The 25,153-nt window shown below is 33.7% G+C and overlaps 3 protein-coding genes across 3 annotated transcripts; 2 read left to right on the top strand and 1 right to left on the bottom strand.

The window, feature by feature from the left end:
- Positions 1–123: 123 nt before the first annotated feature.
- LOC125872699 (BRCT domain-containing protein At4g02110-like) lies at positions 124–9,991 on the top strand. The gene is made up of 10 exons (XM_049553459.1): positions 124–251; positions 758–847; positions 1,003–1,107; positions 1,647–1,748; positions 1,865–1,949; positions 5,213–5,282; positions 5,367–5,411; positions 6,077–8,239; positions 8,354–8,570; positions 9,185–9,991. Exons 1-10 carry the CDS (start codon positions 159–161, stop codon positions 9,752–9,754), a joined length of 3,540 nt encoding a protein of 1,179 aa, XP_049409416.1. The 5' UTR covers positions 124–158; the 3' UTR covers positions 9,755–9,991.
- Positions 9,992–16,992: 7,001 nt separating this feature from the next.
- LOC125872700 (uncharacterized) lies at positions 16,993–19,999 on the top strand. Its single transcript, XM_049553460.1, has 3 exons — positions 16,993–17,242; positions 17,774–18,162; positions 18,364–19,999. Exons 1-3 carry the CDS (start codon positions 17,177–17,179, stop codon positions 19,625–19,627), a joined length of 1,719 nt encoding a protein of 572 aa, XP_049409417.1. The 5' UTR covers positions 16,993–17,176; the 3' UTR covers positions 19,628–19,999.
- Positions 20,000–20,400: 401 nt separating this feature from the next.
- LOC125874646 (GTP-binding protein SAR1A-like) lies at positions 20,401–24,762 on the bottom strand. The gene is made up of 3 exons (XM_049555621.1): positions 24,458–24,762; positions 23,469–23,600; positions 20,401–20,947 (listed from the first exon to the last, which is right to left on the bottom strand). Exons 1-3 carry the CDS (start codon positions 24,584–24,586, stop codon positions 20,627–20,629), a joined length of 582 nt encoding a protein of 193 aa, XP_049411578.1. The 5' UTR covers positions 24,587–24,762; the 3' UTR covers positions 20,401–20,626.
- Between the last annotated feature and the right edge of the window lie 391 nt (positions 24,763–25,153).

Genomic DNA, 25,153 nt, shown 5'->3' with positions numbered 1-25,153 from the left:
GTGCGCCAAAATAAAAAATTAAAAAACACAAAATCCCTCCAATAATTTGTCTACTCCTTGCTCGAGAAGCTTTGTAAAATTCAACAAATTTCTAGGGTTCTTATAAAAAATTTTCGTGTTAATTTGCTTGCTTCTTCCATGAAAAAATTGTACAAGAAATGACTCAAGATATGTTGTACGAAGACAGCTCCAAGATTTTCGTTGGTGTTCGTTTTGTGCTAATTGGATTCGTCTCCCTTAGGAAGGAACAGGTAATCCATGTTTAATTTTCCTCAAAAAAATTGCATTTTTTCAAGTCAGAATTTTGTCATATGCGAGTTTTGCTAAGCATTGTCGGTAGAGATGATCAATAGCAAAATGGATACAAAGTATTTGTACTGTCAAACTCTAACTATATTGAGTTTGAGGCAGAGTTGATTGATTTAATTGTATTTTTTCAAGTTAATTATGTTCATGTGAGCTGAGGAAAGTAGAGTTGGTCTCAAGCCGAGATAAAAGATGAGGATACAATGTTTTGAATTGTGAAATGGATATTTAGATTTCATGTTGTTGATGCAAAGGCAGCTGATTGATTTATTTGTTTCAAGTTCAAGAGTTATGTTCTTTAAATGGAGTAGTTATGATTTTTTTTTTTCATTTCCATGTTCAATTGTTATGGAGTAGTTGTAATTGTTTTTATGTGTGTGGGAATTTTTCTCTTTTTGATGGTTGTTGCCATTGTTCTACTTTAAAATTTTGTCCTTTTTTCCTTTTCTAGATTCGGTCCAAGCTCGTGGAGGGTGGTGGAGTTGATGCAGGCAAATATGGACCAGATTGCACCCATCTTATTATTGATAGTGTTATCTATGTGAGTGGTGAACATAATTGTCCTTATTTGGTTTTCAGGGCGATTTTCTTTTGCATTTCTTGCTGCTTGATTTCTTATCCCATTTTTTGTACGCAACCCAAACGTCATTCCTCACTATTATGACTAGGATGTAACATAGTGTTTTCTGGAAACAGGATGACCCCATATGTGTTTCTGCTCGACGAGTTGGAAAAATAGTTGTTACCAGCTTGTGGGTTGCACACAGTTTTGATTTGGGAATGCCTGTCGATCACCATTCTGTGAGTTCCTCTGAAAAATTCTGTCTTTTATCTGTTGGAAAATACAGTCTGCTAGCTCACAATGATGCTTAGTTGATTGATCCTTTTTCCTGCTGTGGTTGCTTAAGCAGTAATGGCTACAAAGAATGTCTTTATTGACATGTAATTTTATGAATAGTGGATAGAACATATCTCTTCGGAAGTATTTGCTTTTAAATTATAATACCACTTTGGTGCATGAAAGGATCTTTAATATTATGTGTTTATGAGTTCATTTTACCAGTGGCGATTCAGTTTTAAAGGCTTTTGCTCTGCAATATTGCTATTAGACAGTCAATTGTGCTGTAAGTTCAGGAGCCAGTATTTCTTTTATATCTCATTGAGCTTAGGGAATTCTATAGAAACTTTGAAGGGCCATGATTTTGGGTTTTTGGTGTTCATGTGAATCTATCTGTTCCCTTGCTCCCTTAAGAATTCTATGTCAACTTGTCATAGGCCTGTAAGCATAATTGATTTTCCCCTTAAATCAAAACTCAATAGATTCACCACTTCTCTTACAGGTCATGTACAGACCTCCAAGAAATTTGAATGGAATTCCAGGTGCTAAATCACTGATAGTCTGCTTAACTGGGTATCAACGGCAAGATCGAGATGATATTATGGTTTGTAAAATGCAGTTTGTTGTTCATCAATTGTTTTACTTTTAAGATAAGGTAAATATTTTCTGATGATGAGAATCTAACAGTTGCTTGTCATGTGTTTGGTTCTTTCTTTCTAGACAATGGTGGGACTGATGGGTGCAAACTTTTCAAAGCCGTTGGTAGCAAACAAAGTCACTCATCTCGTATGCTACAAATTTGAGGGTAACTATCCCCTTTTCACCAGTTGCTATTGTTGGTTGTACTACATCTCTCCTTATTTCTTGTTTTGCTTTATTAAATGCTTAATCCTAGAGGGTGAATGGGAGTTTCAGGTGTTTTTGCACAAATGTCCTTTATGTTGATGATTCCTTATGATGTGTTGCTGCTGGCTAATTTTTTCCCTCCCATATTCTTTCTTGCCTTAATTTATAATTGAATATACCTTTAAATTATATCACGTAGAAGGCTTGGCGTGGGGAGAAATGTCGAGTATGTGTATCTGACATGGGTAGTTCAAAGCAAACTGAAGGTCAGGGTACCATAGCATGTAATCTAGGAATATTGTCTGCAGTTGCGAAAGTGAGTATTGCTGTTACCTTACCAGCATTTAAAGAAGAAAAAAAGGAAGTCATTAAAGTAGTACTAATATACAACTTTGAAACAATATGCTGTGATTTTAGAACAATAGTGATTCATTATAAACGTGAAACTATTACTTCAACAACAACATACCAGTGTAAACTGGAATTGTTTCATGTCTTGTCTAATCACCTCCCTTAATTTCTTCTCCGGCCTACCTTTACCTCTCCTAACTCCTTCTATAGCCAACCCCTCACAGTTCCTTGCTAGCGCATCCACACACCTCTTCACATGCCCAAACCTTCCCTGCCTCCTTCCTTCATCTTGTCTACCACATAAGTCACTCCCATCTTATTAGGTATTACTTCATTCCTAATCATATCTGTCCTAATATGCCCACACGTCCATGTGAGCATCCTCATCTGAACTACATTCGTAAATTACTACCTATTCAACAATTTGAGAGGAGAATGACAAGGAAATTAAAATATTACGTCTGTGTCAATTTATGTTACACTTTCCCTTTTCGTGACCTCCCAAAATCATTGATACCTTTCCATTTATACAACTTTCAAAATTTATAATCATTGATATTTCTCTATCATATAACTTTTCTACCACTACTTTTGTTTTCCTTAATTGCTAATTGTCACGACCCAGACCGTCGTGAGTGGCACCCACACTAATCCTCCGGTGGGAGAACCATTACTACAACCCAAACTAACAACTCAACCAAAATACTAAGACATTTAAAGATATGGTAGTAGGTTTAAATGCTAAGGAAAAGAAATAGAGAGTTCCCATAAACTCCAAACAAAAGTCTAACAACCAAAACAATGCGGAATAACACCTAGAACCTGAAAGCCAATGTACCAAAACATCTAAGGTTCAACCATAAGTCTAAACAAGAAGGGGTACAACCCCATACTAAACATAAGAAATCTAAGGAACTAGTCTAAGTTTGAAAATGTGGACATAAACAGAAAGAGAACTCATGGTAGCCGGAAGAACTGGCTCACCCTTGAATTCGAACGATCACTGATCTTCTAAACGAGGTCTGTCAATAGCTGCTTGAAGATGCGCTGTACTCAACAAAGAAAGAACAAGTGCAATATCAGTACACAACCATAGTGTACTGGTAGGATCACGCGTCTATCCCACTAAGTGCAACATACATAAGCCATTTCAACATAACAATAACATGCATACACCGAACATATACAATATCAATATCATGTACGAATAACGATCAAGTTCACAATTCTCAAATTACACAGTTATGTCAAGTCAATGGTCCTCCCATGGAACCCACACCCAAACTGTTAGTGCACCGGTACGTGGTACCCATTTCAAGTTAGTGTGTCGGATCGTGACACCCGTTCCAATATTTATGCCGGTACGTGGCAACCGATCCCAGTTAGTGTTTCGGAACGCAACACCCGATCCATTCAACAAGCCACAATCACAATATTGTGATTGGTCCAAAGGGCGGGTCACAGGCGGATTTCTCGTTTATCAAAAAAAAAAGTCATGATTCATGGCATTCATCATTCATCTATCCTTATTTACAATTAGTGTGATCAATAATGCAATATTTGCATACATACATGTATTATAATGAAGCAAGAATAAACATACATCACACAACATGAAATCACAACCATCACCTACCTCAAACAAAGCTTGAATCCCCTAAGAAGCTTGATTCTTCCCTTTCTGAATTCTTTCCGCTTGTTCTACAAACAATCATAATAACACGGGAATCAATAAACGATGTCTAATTACCCGGATTAAAGTAAACACTATCAACCCCATGATTCCCATTGCCCAAATTAGGGCTTTTCTCACCTTCCAAACAGTTCCAAAACCCTTCCCCAATCGATAATTACCCATTAGTTTACGTTCTACGGATCGATAAACGGATTCGGGGATTTAAAATCTTACCTTTAACCTTAAGAATGGTGAAAAAGGGTCAAGAACTCGCCTAGAGTCGTCTTCTAGCTCTCAAAGTCGAAAAGTGCAGAATAAATATTTTTGGGGTTTATTTTTGACTTAAATCGCGACTGTCTCGCTATAGCGGCCCCCAGCCCGCCCTGGCGGCACAAAATCCCGTCATAGCGGCTTGCACGGAACAGAGAGCTAAATAAAGAATTTCCAAACCCCCATTTCACAACACACTTTCATCCCATGACACTCAGAAACTACCCTCTCACGCTAAGATTTTCGGGAGTTCTACTTGCCCGAATTCAATTCCGTAAAGTCGTACGGGTTCCTTGACGTCTTAGCTATCTATTCATATGATCAAATTCATAATTAGATCTCCCAATTATTACCAGATTTCTCTAGACCTACCTCACTGACTCCGATTTTGTCCAAATCTGGACTAGGTTGGGAAATTCCAAGTTACTACGAAAAAGTTTTCCGGCCCAAAATTTTTCCCCGATGGCTTTTCTATAACGACGGAAGCCGGTCGTTACACTAATATAATAAATAAGTTAAATTACACATTAGATTTACTATCAAGTTAAACACCATCTCATGATATATGATGAAGCGAGTATTATGAAAAAGAGGACTGTGCTACAGTAGTGTGAGCTAAATTTTCATTAGATTCTCTTTCCTTTCTTCGATGATTTACTATGTGATATGTCATATGTTCAGTGCATTGAGGCTTAATGAATCAGCCTCGCTCACATATTTTTCCGTTAAGCAGCCTGTCAATTTCCATGACCTTTGATAAATCAGTCTGTCATACTACTTATGTCTTAAATTCTCTTTTCTCATCGAACAAAGATAAGGAAGAAAGCTACCCCAATTTCCATTTGATTTTCACTCTTTATCATGTTTGTTGTGGTATGTATTTACAACTGTGTATCAATGCTAACTGAGCTCATTACATTCGATAGGGGAGAAATATGAACTTGCCAAGAAAATGAAGACGATTAAGCTTGTTAATCACCAGTGGTTGGAGGATTGGTAGAGCTTTGTTTTCTCAGTTACATATATTTCTATTCTTAACCTGCTAAAATGCAAAGTTTCATTTCATGATTTCTTATGCAGTTTGAAGTCTTGGGAAATCCTTTCAGAAGCAGAGTATGATAAAAGGTGCGTCATTGCCATTTCCTGCCTTTTAATGTGAAGTAGCTTCATTGTTTCTGCTGTATTTTGATTAGCTTGGTAATGAATAGTTATAATACCCCTACTAGGTTGCCTTTATATTGCAGAATCTGAAACATATGAAGTTTAACATTGAGATATTATGAAGGCCTGTTTAATTAGAAGCTGAAAGTGTTAAAGGGTGTCTTGAAATTGTCAAATGAGAAACATTTTCAAATGATCCAGTTGAGAAACAAAAGATGTGCATAACTTTACACTTCATGTTGTCTTATCTGTGAATTTTGCAAATGCATACTTCTATGTGCTTAAGTTATAGGAAATTAGAGCTCACTAGAGGTTTCTAAGCACCTGCTCAGCCTTTTTGGATCTGTCAATTTAATGCCTAATTCACATAATTTATTTTATTTAGAGTTGTGGTAGCATCTGACTTCTGTGCTAAACAAAAGTTCAACCTCAAAACCAAAGCATGCTGTAGACAACAATTTTTAAAGTAAAAAGCAATAAAGTGATTGTACTCACTTGCTAATAAGTAAGAGCTAATTTCGTTTAGTACAGGCATAATATGTTTATACTTTACCCCTCAATGGGGCTTTCTTGTCAAATAAATTAACAGCAAATAATAGTGTGGTCATGTATTCTTTTTCTGGCCTTAGTGGGTATGAGATGGAGATGATGGAAGCTGAAGCCAAAGATTCTGAAGATGAAAATGAGGGCATTACTGCTAACAGGTCTGCAGAGACAATAGCTATCATGGGTCCTGAAAATCCAAAAAGTCCTAATCAATTCCTTGTGAAGCAGGAAGCCTCTACAAACATTTCAGAATTAAAAAACACATTTAGAGGCTTGCCTGGTCTTGGGAACACAAAAGAGCTGTCATTATCTGCTTCAAAGCAGTCAAAATCTGACCAGGTTCCAGCCTTTGAAGAATCTCCCAATAGGCATGATGAAATGCTTAATTCCAACTTCTGTAGAACAAAAGAAGAGCCACCATCTAGCATGCAACAAAATGGAAGTGATTTGGTTTCTGTTTCAAATAGTGCCAGGAAGTCTCCCCATTCTTGTTCGTCCAGAGAATTCCCAAGGAAATTCAGTTCTCCAATGACCTCTGAACTTATGAAGAGTTATGCAGGAAGTCCTGCCGCTACTGAAGCAGGTATAGGGTTTGATTGCTTTAACCTGTCCTCTCAGAGAGGACTAGAAAAAAGTGAGTTAGGTGTAAAAACTCCAAAGAATTTGTCGTTTTCTGGGAAGGGTCAAAGCAGTAGACTGCCTGAGAAAAGGAATATGGGCATTTCAGACAGTAGCTTCAAGTCACCAAGGACTGGTAATAATCCAGAAAGCATACCAGATGGTTATTTGACGGCAAATCGGTCTGAAGAGTTAATAAACTCGTCAAAGTTAAATAGTCTAAGCCATGGAGGCAGTCATCTATTGTCTAGGAACCCTACCCCTCACTTGGACAAGGGTGTAACTTTGGAAACCATGCAGCATCATGATTCAACCATTTCCAATCCTGCGACACTAAGCACTGGGCAAGGGCATGATGAGGATGCACCTCAAAGCAGCACTTGTATGATTATGGGGTTGAAAGGGACTAGTCATGCTACTGTTGATGTTAGTGGGCCACTGGATGAACGGCATGATGTCCCATCTCCAGTTAATGAAAGAAGAGATACCCCGAAGTCTAATGTGCTGGCTGAGTTCAATAAAGCTGGAGATGATTCCATGTTAGAGTCTAAGACATTGAAGAAAAGATCACTTTCCAAGAAGACACTCGGATCTAGACAAAGTCTCGGTAAAGGGGATGGCAGAAATCAGAAAGGTTCTTTACTCATTAACAAGACTGTTCTGACGAATGATTCAGCTGCTTCCAGTAGCGGAGGTAGAGAGGAGACGGAGCACCAAAATATCTTAAGCTCTACAAAGGGTGAGGTTCTGCCTGCAGATAATGCTGACTCGAGCAAGGAGATCGAGAGAAATAATTTTTTGAATTCTGAAAAAGAATCAGCCAAAACAAATGAATCCCTAAATGATGATACTGAGGCTCCAGAGGACCAAGAAGATGAAGAATTAAATGTTCTAAGAGAGAAGTCTACTGAAACTGAAGCACAACATTCAGGACTTCAATCAGTGGAGAAGAAAATAAATGCAAACAAGGTGGTAAATAAGAATGACAGGAAGCATATTGCAAAGAGTCTTAGTACTGAAAGCAATGAATTTGAAACTCAAAGGACTTCTTCTGGCAAGGAGACCAAGTTAAGTAAGTCAACTTCTGTGGGGAAAGCTTCAGAGGAGAAAGTACCTGAAGGTCCAAAATGTCTGAAGAAGAACAGCAAGAAAACTAATCTAGCTACTAAAAGAGCTGCTGCTTCTGTTGAAGGCGCAGAAAGGAAGAAGTGCAGAACTGATGGAATCAAGGTAGAAGCAAAGAAAGGAAAACGGTCTCCATCTGAAACTGGAAAAGCCACAGTAATTTCGACTGAGAATCAATTGAAGAACTCCATGGATGTGGAGAAGGAGAATGTGCCTGTTATTGGACTCCAGAATGCAAGTTATAACGAACATGAAGCTGACAGAAGTTCTCCTTATGATAAAAAGTCTCGCTCGTTGCAGGTTACAAAAGTACAAAGTGAGCCTAGGTGGTTTATAGTTAGTGGACATCGGCTACAAAGGAAGGAGTTTCAGCAGGTTATCAAGCGATTGAAAGGAAAAGTGTGCAGAGATTCTCACCAGTGGTCATATCCGGCAACCCATTTCATTGTTCCTGCTCCAGTACGACGAACAGAGAAGTTTTTTGCTGCTGCATCCTCTGGAAGGTTTGGCTAATTACACATCCCTAAAGAAGTTATCATTTTTTTTAAAAAAAATTACACACTCCTAAAGTTATGTCCATTCTCACAAGTAAACATATCGTCTATTGATTTTTACAGGTGGATCTTGAAGACAGATTATTTAACTGCTTGTGTTGAGGCTGGAAAATTGTTGGATGAGGAGCCGTATGAATGGCACAAAAAGGGATTGACTGAAGACTTAGCAATCAACTTAGAGGCCCCAAGAAAGTGGCGACTTCTGAGGGAGAGGACAGGACATGGCGCATTATATGGAATGAGGATAATCATTTATGGAGACTGCATTGTACCACCATTGGTATGGTAATTTGTTGTTTGCTATATATGGTTCTTGAAGATTGAGTTCCTATGCTGCTTATTTGCAAGAATTTCTCTCTCTTCCATTAACTCTTTTTATGGTGTGTTTTGTATGACGAAGAATTATTTTCTGGAACTTCTTCGATGAAATCATTTTCTAGTTGTTGGTTTCCTTGTATTATGGAAAATAATTTCTCTTAACATAGCATATTCCACCAAAGGGGAAAATGACTTACTTTTGGGTGCAAGTAAATTTTCTTTACAAAACGTAATTTCTTCATTATTCTTACAAAGCATAACTCTTACTCTTTATTACTTAGCATGTACATTGTCTTTCTTTAGTACTGAAAAATTATCACTAGAACACTATTTTAATATTAAATCCAACATCTTGTGTGATCATCATATGTCATGTACTTTTATCCCCAACCACCATTGGAAAATGATCTAGAAAGTGATTTCCTAAGATGAAACATTTCCGGTGGAAATATTTTCTGTGGGAAGTTATTTTTTCCACACCACATGCAAGCAATTTGTAGACTGATAAATTTATCCAGATTGCTTTTTGTCCGTATCTCTTAACAGGTTTTAATATGCTCTCTTTTGTTGAATCAGGATACATTGAAGCGTGCAGTCAAGGCAGGGGATGGCATTATATTAGCAACTTCTCCTCCTTATAGTCGATTCCTTGAGTCAGGTGTTGACTTTGCCATTGTTAGTGAGGTCATGCCACGCTGTGACAGGTGGGTTCAAGAATTCTTAAGGTATGAGATACCTTGTGTGTTACCTGATTACTTGGTGACTTATGTGTGCAAACCTGGTTATACCCTCAACAATTATGTGCAATACAACACTCATTCCTGGGCAGAAAGATCACTGAAAAAACATGTCAATCGTTTGGAAGAGATTGTTGAGGAGATGGAGCCATCAGATGACAGTAGTAATGATATAGCATGCCAGGTGTGTGGGTCGCCTGACAGGGGGGAAGTAATGCTGATCTGTGGTGACGAAAGTGGCTCTCTTGGATGTGGCATTGGCATGCATGTAGATTGCTGTGATCCTCTCCTTGAATGTGTACCCGAGGAAGACTGGTTTTGCCCAGAGTGTAGCAAGAACATAAGTAATACAAGTACCAAAAGGAAGTCCAAAAAAGGGACCTCTACTTCAAAGAAGAAGAAGAAGTGATAAATCTGTCTGTTGGCTAAGGTCTGTATAATAGCTTAACTCAAGTTAAGTATATTTAGATTAGTAAAATGTACAAAAATAATTATTCACATTGCAGCATCTTTCTGCTTTTCTTGAAGAAGTTGATTTTCAATGTTGTGTAAAATCATCTCTTGAAGTTTTCCTTAGACATCCAATGCAGGCTGAGCCCTGGATCACATTTGCCTAGTGTAGATGAAACTTTTATTTCACCCCTTCATGCCTTTTGTCTGTAACTGTTGTATTTGAGCAAACACTATATGACACCTGTGAATTTTCACATTGTGAAAACTTCCATTACTTTGAATAGTATGCACCCCAAACATGATTTCTTGAACTCTAACTCTAGAAAAATGTAAAAAATATTCATGGCTAAACAGCTACTAACACCCTTATCTTTCTTCAAAACGTCTCACTAAATTAATACTAAGACTTTGAATGTGTGATTTTTGAATCCCCTATGCCTCTACACACTACAATATTTCTTATATTATGGGACTCCATTCAAACAATTGAACCCCTATTCCTATCTAGCTACTAATTGAAGCAATAAATGTGAATTCAAGGAAAAAAGAGGTACCAAATGTTTCTTATATTCTTGAAACGATTTGAAATCGGAAGGAATATAAGTCAACCAATAAGGATTCATTTACTCTTTTAACTCATCAACTTGTGAGTTCCAAAATCATTATTACTACTATGTACCTTTTTCTTATTGGGATCGAAAAGGATAATATTAATACTTTTACTTACTAGTTTTTCTTTCTAAAATAAATAAATATATCCTCAAGAGTATGATATTACTTACATTAAATGTGATCCCATATGACCACCCCATTTAATGATCTATTAATCAATATTATCATACTTTAAATTAACCCGTTATAGATAGTTGTATTATGTTATCTTCTTGACAGAATAAGTATTAAGAGTTGCATTAAAAAATGCCTAGAGATTGCTGAGTTAATTTACTATATTTTTAGGGATAGTTAATAAGGTGCATAAGAATAGTATTGAATAAAATATAATACTTATAATGCTCAGATTGTTATTTATTCACCGTTTAATTTGGTGTTTTGATGTATTTAAAGACAATTTTGTGTATAACTAATAATACCAACTCATAGTATTAGCAATACAAAAGTTATTAATACATGAAAATTCATGGATGAACATCTCAAAAAATGCAAATTTTTAATGCGCCATTATAAATATGAAAATTTTCCTTTAAGCCATTTATCGACGAATTAGACTACTGAAAATCAACATTTTCAATAATAATCTAATAATATAATTAATTTATGAATCCATCTCACTCAATGTGCACTACTTTTATTTTTCCTCTTTAATATTTTGGCCATCATAAAGATTCGTTAATCCTTTCCTTAGTGGTCATTCACTATTATTCCAGATAGATACCATATAATCAGTATTCTTTTATTGGTTTCACGTGACCTTTTTTTCTTGATGTACCGTAGAATTATGAAATTTTGACAACTCATGAGAAAATAATATATATATATATATGAATCATAATATTAGCAATATAGGGTATTATTCCTATTCGGGTATATCCTATTCATTTAATATAATAAACTAAATAGTCGATAAGAAATAATTCAATATTACTAATCACAATATATATTACTAATACACCCTATGATAAATGATATTCTTATATACACTTTATTAATCGACTCCTTAAGATAATATAATTCATAGCTATCGAAGTATCTCATTGAGGTGAGGAATAAAATTTCCTTTCGAAACTATTTCTTTTCTTTTCGTTTCTCTCTCTACTATCTCATTCAATAAAATGTTAGTCTCAACATAAGTTTGGAATATTGATTAAACATAAATATATTTCTTTTGTTTATATAATATATTCACTTATTCTTTTTTATTTTTTTTTTCAAAAATATTTTCGATATGAATATGCCCTTAATTGTTTCCTATTGATGGAATATATTGTCACATGCATGAAGATATTTGACTAGTGCTACCGTTTCTTGTGGTCAAAGTTATTGGATCCTCTTTACCTAATTACGGCTTGCATGTGAAAAAACATTGACCATTTTTTTAAAAAAAATTTCTTAATGAATAGTCCATTGGATCACGATCAATAAAATATAAATTTATTTTCTTCTAGGTATTTACTATTCGAACTTAACTATTTCAATTAATTCAAATTCATGATGAACAAATTGAATAAACAAATAAACAAGAAAATTTGTGATTCCAAATCCAAAAACGTCAATATCTTTTTAAATATATCATACATTCATATGACGATAAGATATTTAAAACTTATAATCTAATTACATATATTTATACTAAAATTTGCGTTGTTATAAAAAAAATTAATCAAGGAAAAAAGGAAAATGATCAATTAGGTGTATTTAAATAATAGAAATTCATTATTTTTTTTTAAAACGAATTTATAAGCTAAGAAAATAATGTTACATAAATTAAAAAGTCAGATATAATAATAGACTTGCCTCATTAAACCAAACAACATCATGTGTCATTTTAATTCTATATAATTCAATGCAAGTCTTGGATTCCCTTGGCTTATTATTATTTTCTCTCTCTTTAGCAATGATACTGATTAAGAATTTAATACAACAAACTATATACTAAAAAGGATATATAATTGTTACAGCTGTCTGGATGAGTGCATATACAATAATTATAGCTTATATATATAAATGAATTATTTAAAATGTTTTATTTGTATTTTAGTTATTTTGACTTTTATGATAATTCAAAAATTTGAGCTCAATTATAAGTGTAATAATCGAATATTGAGGTTGATATACTTTTCATGTTTGATAGGTCTATTTTGATATGTATAAATTATAATGCATCTTTATTTACCCAAAAGAGAGTCATTAAATTAAAAGGGAAATAAAGAAACTATTATTAATAAAAGAGGTAAACAACACCAATTAACATGGGATGTTGTTTAATATCCTTTTTAACATTTAGTTCAATATATCTACCCAATTTCACAATTGGTGTCATCAATCATTTATTAGCAATACTTATCTTCCTAATTTCTGTTTGAATTGAAATGACTTTAGAGGTACGTACGTTATTGAGAATTGTATTGAGATAAATAAGATATATTGATTTAAGTCAGCGGTACAAATATTTTAATTAGTAATGAATTTGATGGAATGTTATCACTTTTGTTCAAATCGTACGATAAATTTCGAAATAACTAAAAATTTACAAAGTTCTATTGTGAATCCGCTTTTATCCTCCTCCAACACCTATACTAGAAACTTCAAGTTCGAGCTTTGTATCAAAAAATAAGAAGTATTTCTCATACACAACAATTTAGGGGTGTACATGAACGGATTGGTTCGGATTTTTCAAATATCAAATCAAACCATTTGTGTAAAAAAATTTAATTTATAAACCAAACCAAACTATTGTGTCGAATTTTTAAATTTATAAATCAAACCAAACTAATGAACCTCGGATTTTTTTTTCAATTTTTGGATTTTTCGGTAAAGTTTGCATACAAACAAATAATTAACTTGTGCTCCAAATATTTCTTTAGTCTAACCAAAATACAACTATCTAAGGTGTTTCTTAAGAAAATAACACAAAATATGAGATGAGTACTGATGACACTAAAATATTCAATAAAAAATAATAATGAAATCATCATATAAAATAAATATTGCAAAGTCATAATGAAAATGATCATAATTTAAAAGTACTAAATCATGCTAAAATAAGTTTAATAAGTATTACTTACATTACTAAATATTTAAGGAAAATTAAAATTAGATTACGTATTTAATTGTCTAAACCAATGTATTTTAATTGTCTAAACCAATGTTGAATTGATTTTCTTTTTGCATTAGTATTAATTTGATTTTGATTTAAGTTTTATTATAATTATCAACATCTATGAACTATAATCTTTATTGGACCATTCCGAATTCTAAGTTTTAAACTTGAAATAATATATTAAAAGATAAAAACTATGAAATAGTATAAGAAATATTTTAAAATTATATCAAAGTAAATATTTTTATGTATAAAATAAAATTTTAAAATTACATATATAATGTCGGGTTGGTTTGGTCTCGGGTTGGTTTTTTTAGTTAAAACCAAACCAACCCAAATATAGTCGGGTTTTTTTTTCCAATACCAAACCAAGTCAAACCAAACCACTAGTTGGGTTTTTTTTCCGGTTTGACTCGATTTGTGAATTGGTTCGATTTTCGGTTCGGTTTTGTACACTCCTATACAACATAAACTATTATTAATCGAAATTTCAATACGTATAAGGATATATATTGGATGAAAACACATGATTTTGGACGGATCCAATAGGGTTAGGTTTAAAACACATTATTAGCTTACTCCAAATTCTTCCTAATTTATGTTTGAATTGACATTACTTTGGATATCATTGAACATCGTAATATTATGATGAGATGAATATGCAATATCTCAAATCGTGCATTAAAAATTTACTAAATAAATAAAAACACTAATTTTAGAATACAAACATTTGAAGCTACTATTCTACAATTCAGAAACCATAAATATCAAATCATAAATTTGCAATGACCCCCTTCTCTTTTCACCAAAAACTTCTAGTTCAAACTAAATACGATAAAAATAGAAAATATTTATTTCTTTAACAAATCTTACGCAACATAAATTAGAATTAATTGAAATTTTTATGCGAATACAAACATTGGGTGAAAAACATGCACATGATTTTGGAAAAATCCATTAATGGTGATGTTGATGAGCATATGTATTACTAATAATTAATTAATTAATAATGGAACTAATCATATAGGGTAGGTCCAAATTACCCTAACAATTCTATTTATGATCCTATATCCTAACTGTTAGGCTGAGCTGGAGTTCCAGCACCTTAAAGTTAGACACATGGATGCAAGGTCACAATTATTTAGGTATGATGATGTGGTAATTGAGGCATTAAATATTTCCAATGAGGTTTATAGAGCAATTTAACATCAAGAATACATTATTTGACCACTATAATCTTGTGTTTTAAATCAATTCGACTAAATTTGAATTCACACGAAAAAGTCTTATATTGAAAGTAAAACGCTCTCTAACAAAGGTGACTCAAATCCATACCTAAGAACTCAAATTTAAAATCTCTAATTAGAAGTGAGTAAGTACTCAATATTACTCCATCACAATCCTTATAAAGTTTAGAATTTAAATTCTCTACATCAATGATATAAAAATTATTTACATAATCAGATTACTTTTATATAAAAAGTAGAGTGATAAATATTATTTTGGAGAAACTTTAAGACAAACCAATATGGTTGTGGATCAATATATCATGTGCATTCATTAAATTATTTCAAAAGCAAAAGAGGAAAAAAGCATGATTCTATTGCCTTACGCAATTGCACTTGTCACTTTCTCAACACTAATTTTTGATTATATATTTTACTATAAGTTATCTTTTTTGTTTTTTTTTTACATTTATTAATGGTGACCACCATCATCTTCCTTACAATATTCTTAAATGTATTTTTTTTTTTTTAGATCTAGCCTACCTAGTATCTGTGTTTTCCTACTTTTCTTCATTGTTTGGTAGCAAAGAGGATGGAGTAGTAATTAAGTAGGCTAGCACTATAGTAGTTATTTTGATATTTTTCTCGTTTCAAATAATTTGTCATGTTTCCTTTTACACGTTTATTAAAAATATTACTTCAAGCAAATTTTGACTATTTTACTCAAATTTATGTCTTGAAATATAATCCATCTACATTAAATATTAATGACATATTATCAAAATAAATTGTAAGTTACGTCAAACTAGCAACGAAGTTCATAGCTGATTTATATGAGCAATTCATAAATAAATTACACTATCATAGAATTCAATATACGTATAATATTATCTTTCATTATAGTAAAAAATAATGTTTACGACTTCAATCCATAACCTTTTAATCAAGAAGTCAAAAATTATTATCCATTGAGATCTAAGGTGGGTGGGGGTGGAGGTGGAAATTAAACAAACAAAAGATAGGATAGATAAGTAAATTAATTATGTTGCAGCAGAAATAAATAAATTCACGCACAATATTAATTTTGTTTGGAGGCAACTTGTTGGAGTCTCATATATATATGTTTTTTTAAAGGACTCGTGATTTAGATGAGGGATATTGCTTTGGATCTTGTAGTTTAAATTGTGCTAATAAATGTAAAATTTAATATAGAAATAATTTATATAATTAAAAACAAGTTATACTTTCTCAACTTAATATTAGATTAAAAAAAGAGCTTAAACTACTCCCTCTGTCCACTTTTATTTGTCATGTTGCGTTTTTCGAAAGTCAATTTGACTAATTTTTAAAGTTAAATTAGATTACGTTAATTCGATATTTTTTTAAAAAAAATTAGATATTCAAAAACTATACGAAAAGTACTATAAGTTGCAATTTTTTGCATATCAATATGATGTAAATATACATCGTAAAATGTTGGTCAAAGTTCTTATTGTTTGACTCTAAAAAAGGAAACCATGACAATTAATTGTGGACGGAGGGAGTAATATATATTTCCTCAATCTAGCAATAGTTGTCCACTATTAACTTTGCACAATTTTTAAGAAACTATAAATAGAAAAGTAATTTTATTATATTACCCTTTGAATATAATAAATACAAATGTCTTAAAAAAAATATAATAGAGAAATCACTATAATTGATGATAAGCGTAAATTATTAGTGTAAATTATTCATTGATTTCATAAAATGGACAAGTATTGTTGAATATCCCAAAATAGTATAATGAACAACTATTATTGAATGGAGAGAGTATATTCGTATACGCTACATTCTTTTAAAATTGTGTTACTCTTTCAGTTTCAAATTTATTTGTCTAACTCTTATAACTTTTCACGTGACATGTTTAATACTACAAGATTGAAACACATTTCGTTATACATGGCATCAAAAATGATATTTAACTACAATTAATTAAACTTAGTTATCGCTAAATATATATAATTTTAGCAACAATTAACACTATCTGTAAATGTTTTAAAGTCTATAGCATCATCGAATCTAATGACAATTAATTGATTTAACACTAGAAAATTACTTAAATTTTGTATCAAGTCAAATTCGGATAAAACTAATTAATTAGATGTACGTAGGTGAGTCTATAATTGTAGAGTGTAGAGGGGGAGATAAGTCTTTACAGAGAGAGAGAGAGAGAGAGATTCTGGCGTGGTTTGCCAGCAATGAAACAGAAGGATCAAAAGCTCTCTGTCTCTCTCTCTCTAAAGCTGGCACTGTATATTCATGCATTTCCTCAATATTAATGTAAACAGAGATACCCAAAAAAAATCAAGAAATTTTGATTCTTGATCTATCAATGGCTGCATCTCCTCCATTTCTTGCCTGTGGAGAAAAAAATCCCTGGTGGGTTAGCAACAAAACGGTATGATAAAAATACAATCTTGATTTGACCCTTTTCACTTTCTTTGATGATTGCATGTGCATACATAGTTAGCTATGTAGGGAGGAGCTACTGCTTTATCTGCGAGTTCAATAGACTTTAGTTCAAACCTTTTGTATTTTGTGCTTGAAAAACACATTCTTGATTTTATCCATTTTGATGGATACATAGTTAGTTATGCAAAGGGTAGCTAGAGCTTTGCTTATGGATTCGGCAGAATTCAGTAGCTTTGACTCAAACCTTTGTATTTTGTGTTTGAAAAATACATTCTTGAGCTAGAGCTAGAGCTGTGCCCTTGGGTTCGGTTGAATTCAGTAACTTTAGCTCATAATTTGTGTTTGAAAAACACATTCTTGATTTTATCCATTTTCATGGATAATTGCATACATAGTAATGCAAGGGGGGAGCAGAATCCGGTAGCTAACTGTGTAGAGTATTTTTTAAGATGGAATTTGGAACTCATAAACTCAAAATCCTAAACTCGTACTTATGCTCTGTATTTGTTTTTGTCAGATTGTGGAAAGATATATCAGAGATGCCAAAATTCTCATTGCCACTCAAGAACCAAATGAGATTTCTTCAGCTCTTGCCCTTGTTGAAGCTGCGCTTGCAATTTCTCCGCGTTTTGAATTAGCTCTAGAGTTAAAGGCTCGATCTTTGCTTTATTTAAGGTGTTTTAAGGATGTAGCTTATATGCTAAAAGATTATATTCCTAGTCTGAAAATGCCTAGTGATGACACATCATCTACCTCTTCTTCTGGTTCATTTGATAGCTCAAAGGAGCAAATCAGGCTTATTTCTTATGGTGATGAACCTAACTTCAAGTGCTTCTCTATATCTTATTTGAAGAAGAAGGTCATGGCTAGTCTTTACAAGAATTGCAATAAAGAAGGTCAATGGAGGTAAGCTGTTAGAGAAAGTGTACTTGATTATATTATGTTTTAACACGCCCTGTCACCTGTGAGTTTGATTCTCGAACACTTGAAAATATTTATTGCTTTTTTTTGGGTGGTGATGAGTTTTATACCATGAATTCTTGTTGTGTGATTTGAAAGTTGAAGCTTTTGGAGGGAACATTTCTTAATTACATCATGTCTTAACAGGTACTTGGTCTTAGGACAAGCTTGTTGCCATTTGGGCCTAATGGAAGATGCAATGGTTCTGTTACAAACTGGCAAACGCCTTGCTACGGATGCATTTCGACGTGAGAGCATTTGTTGGTCTGAGGATAGCTTCTCGTTTGCCAAATTTCCAATCTCAAGCAAAAATCGTTGCACAGCTTTGCCAATAACCGAGTCAGAAACAATATCTCAACTTCTCAGTCATATCAAGCTGCTACTACGACGAAAAACTGCTGCAATTGCAGCTCTTGATGCTGGTCTTTACTCAGAAGCTATTAGGCATTTTTCAAAAATTGTGGATGGTCGTCGTGGTGCCCCTCAGGGGTTTATGGCTGAATGCTATATGCATCGAGCATCAGCGTATCATTCTTCTGGTCGAATTGCAGAGGCAATAGCTGATTGCAATCGAACGCTAGCATTGGACCCGTCTTGTATTGATGCTCTTAGAACTAGAGCTGCACTATTTGAAACCATAAGATGCTTGCCTGATAGTCTTCATGATTTGGAGCACTTAAAACTCTTGTACAATTCAATGCTACGGGATAGGAAACTACCAGGACCAATATGGAAGCGTCAAAATGTGGAATACAGGGAGATTCCAGGGAGACTTTGTTCCTTGGCTACAAAAATTCAAGAATTGAAGAAGAGGGTTGCAAATGGCGAAACAGGGAATGTGGATTACTATGCATTGATTGGTTTAAACTGGGGTTGTTCAAGATCAGAACTGGAAAGAGCTCATTTGTTGCTAACTTTAAGACACAAGCCTGAAAAATCGACGAGTTTCATAGAAAGGTGTGAGTTTGCAGATGAACAAGATGCAGATTCTGTAAGGGATAGAGCAAAGATGTCTGCTTTACTGCTCTATAGACTGATACAGAGGGGTTACGCTAGTTTGATGGCGACAATCAAGGACGAAGAAGCAGCTGAGAAGCAGAGAAAGAAAGCTGCTGCTGCATTGCAACTGATGCAGCAACAAGTTCAGCTAAATCAAGAACAACAACAATCAAGGACTGAAACTTTTGGCACAGTTGTAATGCAGCAACAAGTTCAGAAAATTCAAGAACTTCAACGATCTGTACCTGAAACTCTTGATTCAGATGTGTGCAATACTGCATTATGTAGTAACACAAATGCGACAGTGTTCAAAGGGGCATTCTGCAGAGAGCTTGCGATAGTTGGGAATATGTTGTCTCAAGCTGGATTTAATCAACCAATTCCAGTGAAATATGAAGCATTGAGTTGTTGAATTTTAGGGGATTTGTAGTAAGAGTTCTATAAAGAAAAGAGAACAGTTTAAAATGTTATGCCACTGGCTCAGCAGAATCTGAATCTCCCCCTATACCGACAAAGATTGTGGTGCGAAAACTAGAGTCTCGGGTTCAATCCTTGGTATGGAAAAAAAAATCCTGTTGGGAGCACTGCCTCCTTAAATGGGCCTTACGCAGCGCGAATTCAGATTAGCCCCAATGCAGGTACTGGACACTGGGTCGGATACCAAAAAAAGAAAAGAACTTGCTCCAATATGATTGTACACATGAGGAAGAAAAGTATTTACCTCTGATAGCTGGGAAAATTTTGTAGTTTTATCCATTTGTCATTTTATTCTCTCCTTGCACTACATGCACAGTATTAAATTCAGTATTTAGTTTATCTACTAGAAGTCTAGCACCTTTTGAGCTGAGGGTCTATCGAAAATAACCTCTACCTTCACATCCACCCCTCCCCAGACCCTAGTTGTTGAATTACACTAAGTCTAGCACCTTTTTTTTTTTAATTTGGGTTTAATTTAATGTAAAGACTTTTTTAAACCTTTGAAAGTATCAAACTTCAGTTTTTCTCACTTGGTAATTAATCAAGTGTTTCGATTGCCAGAAAAAAGAAAAATTGTGTCCCTCTTCTCAGCATTGTTTTCAAAATAACAAAGTATTGTATGATTGTTTCGTTTGTCATATATTCATAGGAAAAAAAAATAGGACACACTTGAACAATATATGGAAAAAAGAAAAATAGGTACGATTCTAAATCATGAATATGTAGATAGAAATTTCCAGCTACATGTAAATGTTACAGAAACAAAAGTATCTTCTCATCAAACTACAAAGATACCAAAGGATACAAAATAGTTATAGAAGACTGATCAATTCGAAAACAAATGAATAAATATCTGGTGAAACCAATCTTTTTCCAAAAATGCTGATCTACAGCATAACCAGGATGTCACGTCTTTCAACTTCTATGGCATAACCTACTTTATATATTGAGATACCCACTTAAATCCATCGCCATACCCCATTTTCCGTACAATACTGCACATAAATACCTCCAAAGGACGAACAGTAGAATCAGCAAGATTCACCTTACCTTTGCCAGTTGTGACACCGGTCAAGCCAAGGTGATAACGCAGTTCATCTTCTGAGGCTGCATATGGTATGTCTATCTTGTTTCCCAAAATGAGGAAGGGGACAGTAGCAAGGGCTTCATCAGAAAGAAGCGCGTCAAGTTCCTTTTTTGACTCTGCAAAGCGCTCTTTGTCATATGCATCAACCAGGTACACAACTGCATCAACCTGTGGCACAGCAATTCAAGCTACTTGACACAAAACTATGGAAACTCATTTGCCAGATCAATAGTCACTGGAAAAGAAGGAAATAAGGAAAACAGAAGGCGCAAAGTTTTTGCACTAATAAGAAATTATTTAGTACCTTACACTGCACAGCTTAAAAAAGAAAAGATTGCAACCTTGAAACAAACTAATGGGAGGAACTCTAGGAAAGGGGTGGAAAGAGAAACTTTGCGGAGTAGGTCATGTTTCCATAAGACGAGCAATTTAGTCCCTGAACAGAGATTTGCGACTCTTTTAGTGCTAAGCTTCCATCTGGTCTTCAGCATATGCTCCTTACTTCCCCGGAATAAAAAATCTAACCATCACAACAACCTATGTCCTACTGACACTTAAGGGGCATTTTTATCCACTACCATAAAATAAATGAATATAGAAAAAGGTAATTTTCTAACTGTTAAGGCACCAAAACATTATAATTTATCAAAAGAGGGGAAAAAACATTATGCATGAGGAACTTTTGTCCTTGCTGTGCTATCTAATCACCCAACTCCCAAGAAAAAAAGACGAAAAAAGTGTTAGCACAGTTAGGCTGTTAGGCGGACAGTAGATTATAAAGCAATCAAGACCAAAATCAAAGATGGAAGAATATCGTGAAGCCAAACTTGGAACCTTGAGGGAAAAGGGACAACAGATACCTTAAATCAGGGAATAACAATTTCAACCTTGGGGAAACCAACTAATCATTGCTCTCATGCTATGATTTTCCTTTTAAAAATTGGCAAGTGTACAAAGCAATTTATGAAGAAAACCTGGAGTCTTCTATGGTAAAAATAAATTTAGGACAAACTAAAATGAAATACTTTTTAACTTATCATTTCCTTTCCAACATCATCTACTCCCTCCATATCACTTTATGTGACAGTGTTTAACTGGATACGAAATTTTAAAATTAACGATGACTTTTAACATGTAAGCCAAATATATTTAAAGTACCAAAATTATCCTTTTAATTGAGCGGTGGTGAGGGTTCCATATGTATTTTGTTAATGAGTGGTGGTAGTGTCCCAACAAACCCTTGGAGACTAAAATGAGGATACTAAAATCAAATAGTTTCCAAAAAGAGAAAGGTGCCATGCTTTGCACGACAAACTAAAAAGGAAGGGTCACAAAAGTTGGGACAAATGAAGTAATAGGTATAAAAACCAAATGTGTGGCCTAATGATCAATGACTCAATGAAGTGGGTGAAAACCTTGGAGACCAGGGTTCAAATCTCCATAAAGACAGAAAACATTAAGTGATTCTTCCCATTTGCCCAACTCTTGGTGGGTAGAGTTACCCAGTACTTGTGTAGTTGATAGGTAGCAAGGTACTCGTTGAAATAATTAAGGTGCAACACCATTATACCGTAAACAGAAGTGTATAAATGTTTCAAGGATCTCTAACTAGCATTGACTTTTAAAAAGTCAATTTGAGTTTTTGCCTACGTCCATTGTAATAAATGTCAGAGCTACGCTGGACAATCATTAGAAAAAGGGCGAGTATGGGACTAAAATAGCAATATGGGGATTTCAGTGGATCAAATACTTCAATGGGTAAATCAGTGGAAGATGATGTTGAACCCCCCTGCTACAGATGATCAAAACTTTTGTAAGCTTAGTTTCTTCCCTGGGGTTCTTTTCTTAATTCTCTTATATTCTCACCCTTCCCTCCTTTTACGGATGTTATCTCAGCACTTCTTAGTGTTGTTTTGTCTTTTATTGAAATCAACAATACTTACCATTTCAAAAAAAATTGAATCCTTTTTCATAAAAAACTGCTGCATTCAAACATACGACTTCAACAAATTTGACAAAGGAATAGCCCACTACACCTTCAGTATATTTAATTCTCCATACAAATACTTTCTAAGCACATATCTCACAGAGATAAGTGCCACCAATGAAGCACATTAATGTTTTCATGTTGCTGCAAGGGACAGCCAATCTAGAGGCTGTACTAAGCCATTATGGTCATCGAAGAGAAAGACAAGTCATCTAAACTAAGGAAAAAGATAGGGAAGTGTCTAGGAATCTGACCCAGTAGGGCAGAGCAATGGCAAAAGTATTATGAAAAAGGCTCACATTTACCCCTCTACTTACAAAATATTGTTAATATATACCCTTCGTTATACTATTCAATTATAGAACACATGGATCTGATGCAACTACATGGCAACTGACTTAAACATCCAGTACAGTTGATATAAACGGCAATTTTGAGTTTTCTTTACTTTTGGATTAGAAAAAAAAAGATTATTTCTTTTGATTAAAGCATAAAAGATGATCAGGTTACAAAATTTAGGTATTGATATATATCTAATCTGACAGAAAGATTCAACACAATCCCCGAAACTTTTCAGTGACCAAGGCCAGACAAAGCGGAGAATACAGTGATGCAACAAAATGAGCAAGACAAGTTCTGCCTGTGTGCAGAATAAAAACTACAGGAAAAAATGGTTATCAACATTTAATACACAAAGCATACCTTGGCATAGTAGTCTTTCCAGACCCGACGAGCAATCTGATGACCTCCCAAGTCAAAAGCTTTGAACTTTATCTTCCCAATACTCAACTCTTCAGATGTAGGATACTGTGTTGGCTGATGCTGAACTAGCCTCTGTAAATAACGAAAAGCAATCAAAGACAATGCTATTATTATAAATCAATTCAGTTAGACACCAACCAACCAATCAAGCAAGCAAGCAACTACACACAATATGAATCCTAATCACCCATTTGCTCATTTCCACTTGATTCATGTTTTCTCAACGATTCATTACAGTTACTCATGAATCCATCTCAAATTTCTTTTTCAGTCTGTCCCCAAAAAAATGCCACCTTTCTACATTTAAAGACAACTTAGGCATTAATAAGATGATTCACATGTTTCAAAAGTTTTTTCTTAAACTCCATGCGCATCAAGCAACATAACATAATTCCTCCGTCTCTCTCAAATTGATGTGATGCACTTTCTTTTTAAGTTAATCGGGCGAAAATAAATTGCTAACTTTCTACATTTAGAAATAATTCAACCCACCATGCTTTACATATTTCAAAAGTACATTTTTTCTTTGTTAAACTCTGTGTCCAGTCAAACAACATAACATAATTCCTCCGTCCCTCTCAAATTGATGTGATGCACTACTTTCTCTTTTAGTCTGTCAAAATAAATTGCTAACTTTCTATATTTAGAAACAATTTAACCTATGATTTACCCTTTTTCTTAAACTTCGTGCCCGATCAAAATACATAACATAATTCTTACATCCCTCTTAAATTGATGTGATGCACTTCCTATTTTAGTCTGTCCCTAAAACAAATTGGTACCTTTCTACATTTAGAAACAATTTAAACCATATAACAACAACAACATACCCAATATAATCAAAAACAATTTAACCAACATATTTCAAAATTACATATTTTTCCTTCTTAAACTCCGTGTCAAATCGAATAAAAGGGGATTAATAGTACCTCATCTTTGAGCATATGAAGAAGAGTGGTTTTGCCAGCATTGTCAAGACCTAAGAATAAGATCTTAGCTTCCTTTTGCCACAAACCCAGAGATGACAAAACTCCATAAAACCAATCCCACAAAAACATTTTTTTTTCCAAATTCAAGAAAGATCTGGAATTTAATGTACTCTTTTTCAAAAAAAAAAATAAAAATCAGATCTTGGGGGTTGTTTATAGGGGTAATTAATTGTTAAACTTAGAAATCAAAGATGATTAAAGAATTGATTAGGGTTTAGGTGAAGCAAAATGGTAAAATGAAATTGAAACTAATTTTTTTTTATGGAAAAAAAACAAATATATATGGATGGATCTGAACTGACATTAATTGCTGTCTTTTTATTTTTTTCCTTTTTTTTAATGGTGGTAAAAACTCGACAGGTAATTGACAATAAAATATTTATTTTAATATATTAAATCTCCAAATATAATCAATTTTCTTTTTGATTTTCCAATTAAAACAAGAATTAAGAAGAAAAAAAAGAGAGTATAAAACAAATTAAAGGATCATATATTTAGTTATTTACACGTTAATTTTATATTTATAATAAAATAAAACCATATTCAACAATTTTTAAAATTTTTCTTATAATAATTTTGAGAAAGTGTGAAATGTTTTAACGTTTGTGATTTATTTATTTATTTTATATATTTGTT

This window comes from Solanum stenotomum, chromosome 8 (assembly GCF_019186545.1).
Source record: "Solanum stenotomum isolate F172 chromosome 8, ASM1918654v1, whole genome shotgun sequence".
Taxonomy (NCBI): domain Eukaryota; kingdom Viridiplantae; phylum Streptophyta; class Magnoliopsida; order Solanales; family Solanaceae; genus Solanum; species Solanum stenotomum.
This window is presented reverse-complemented; position numbering and strand designations above follow the sequence as displayed.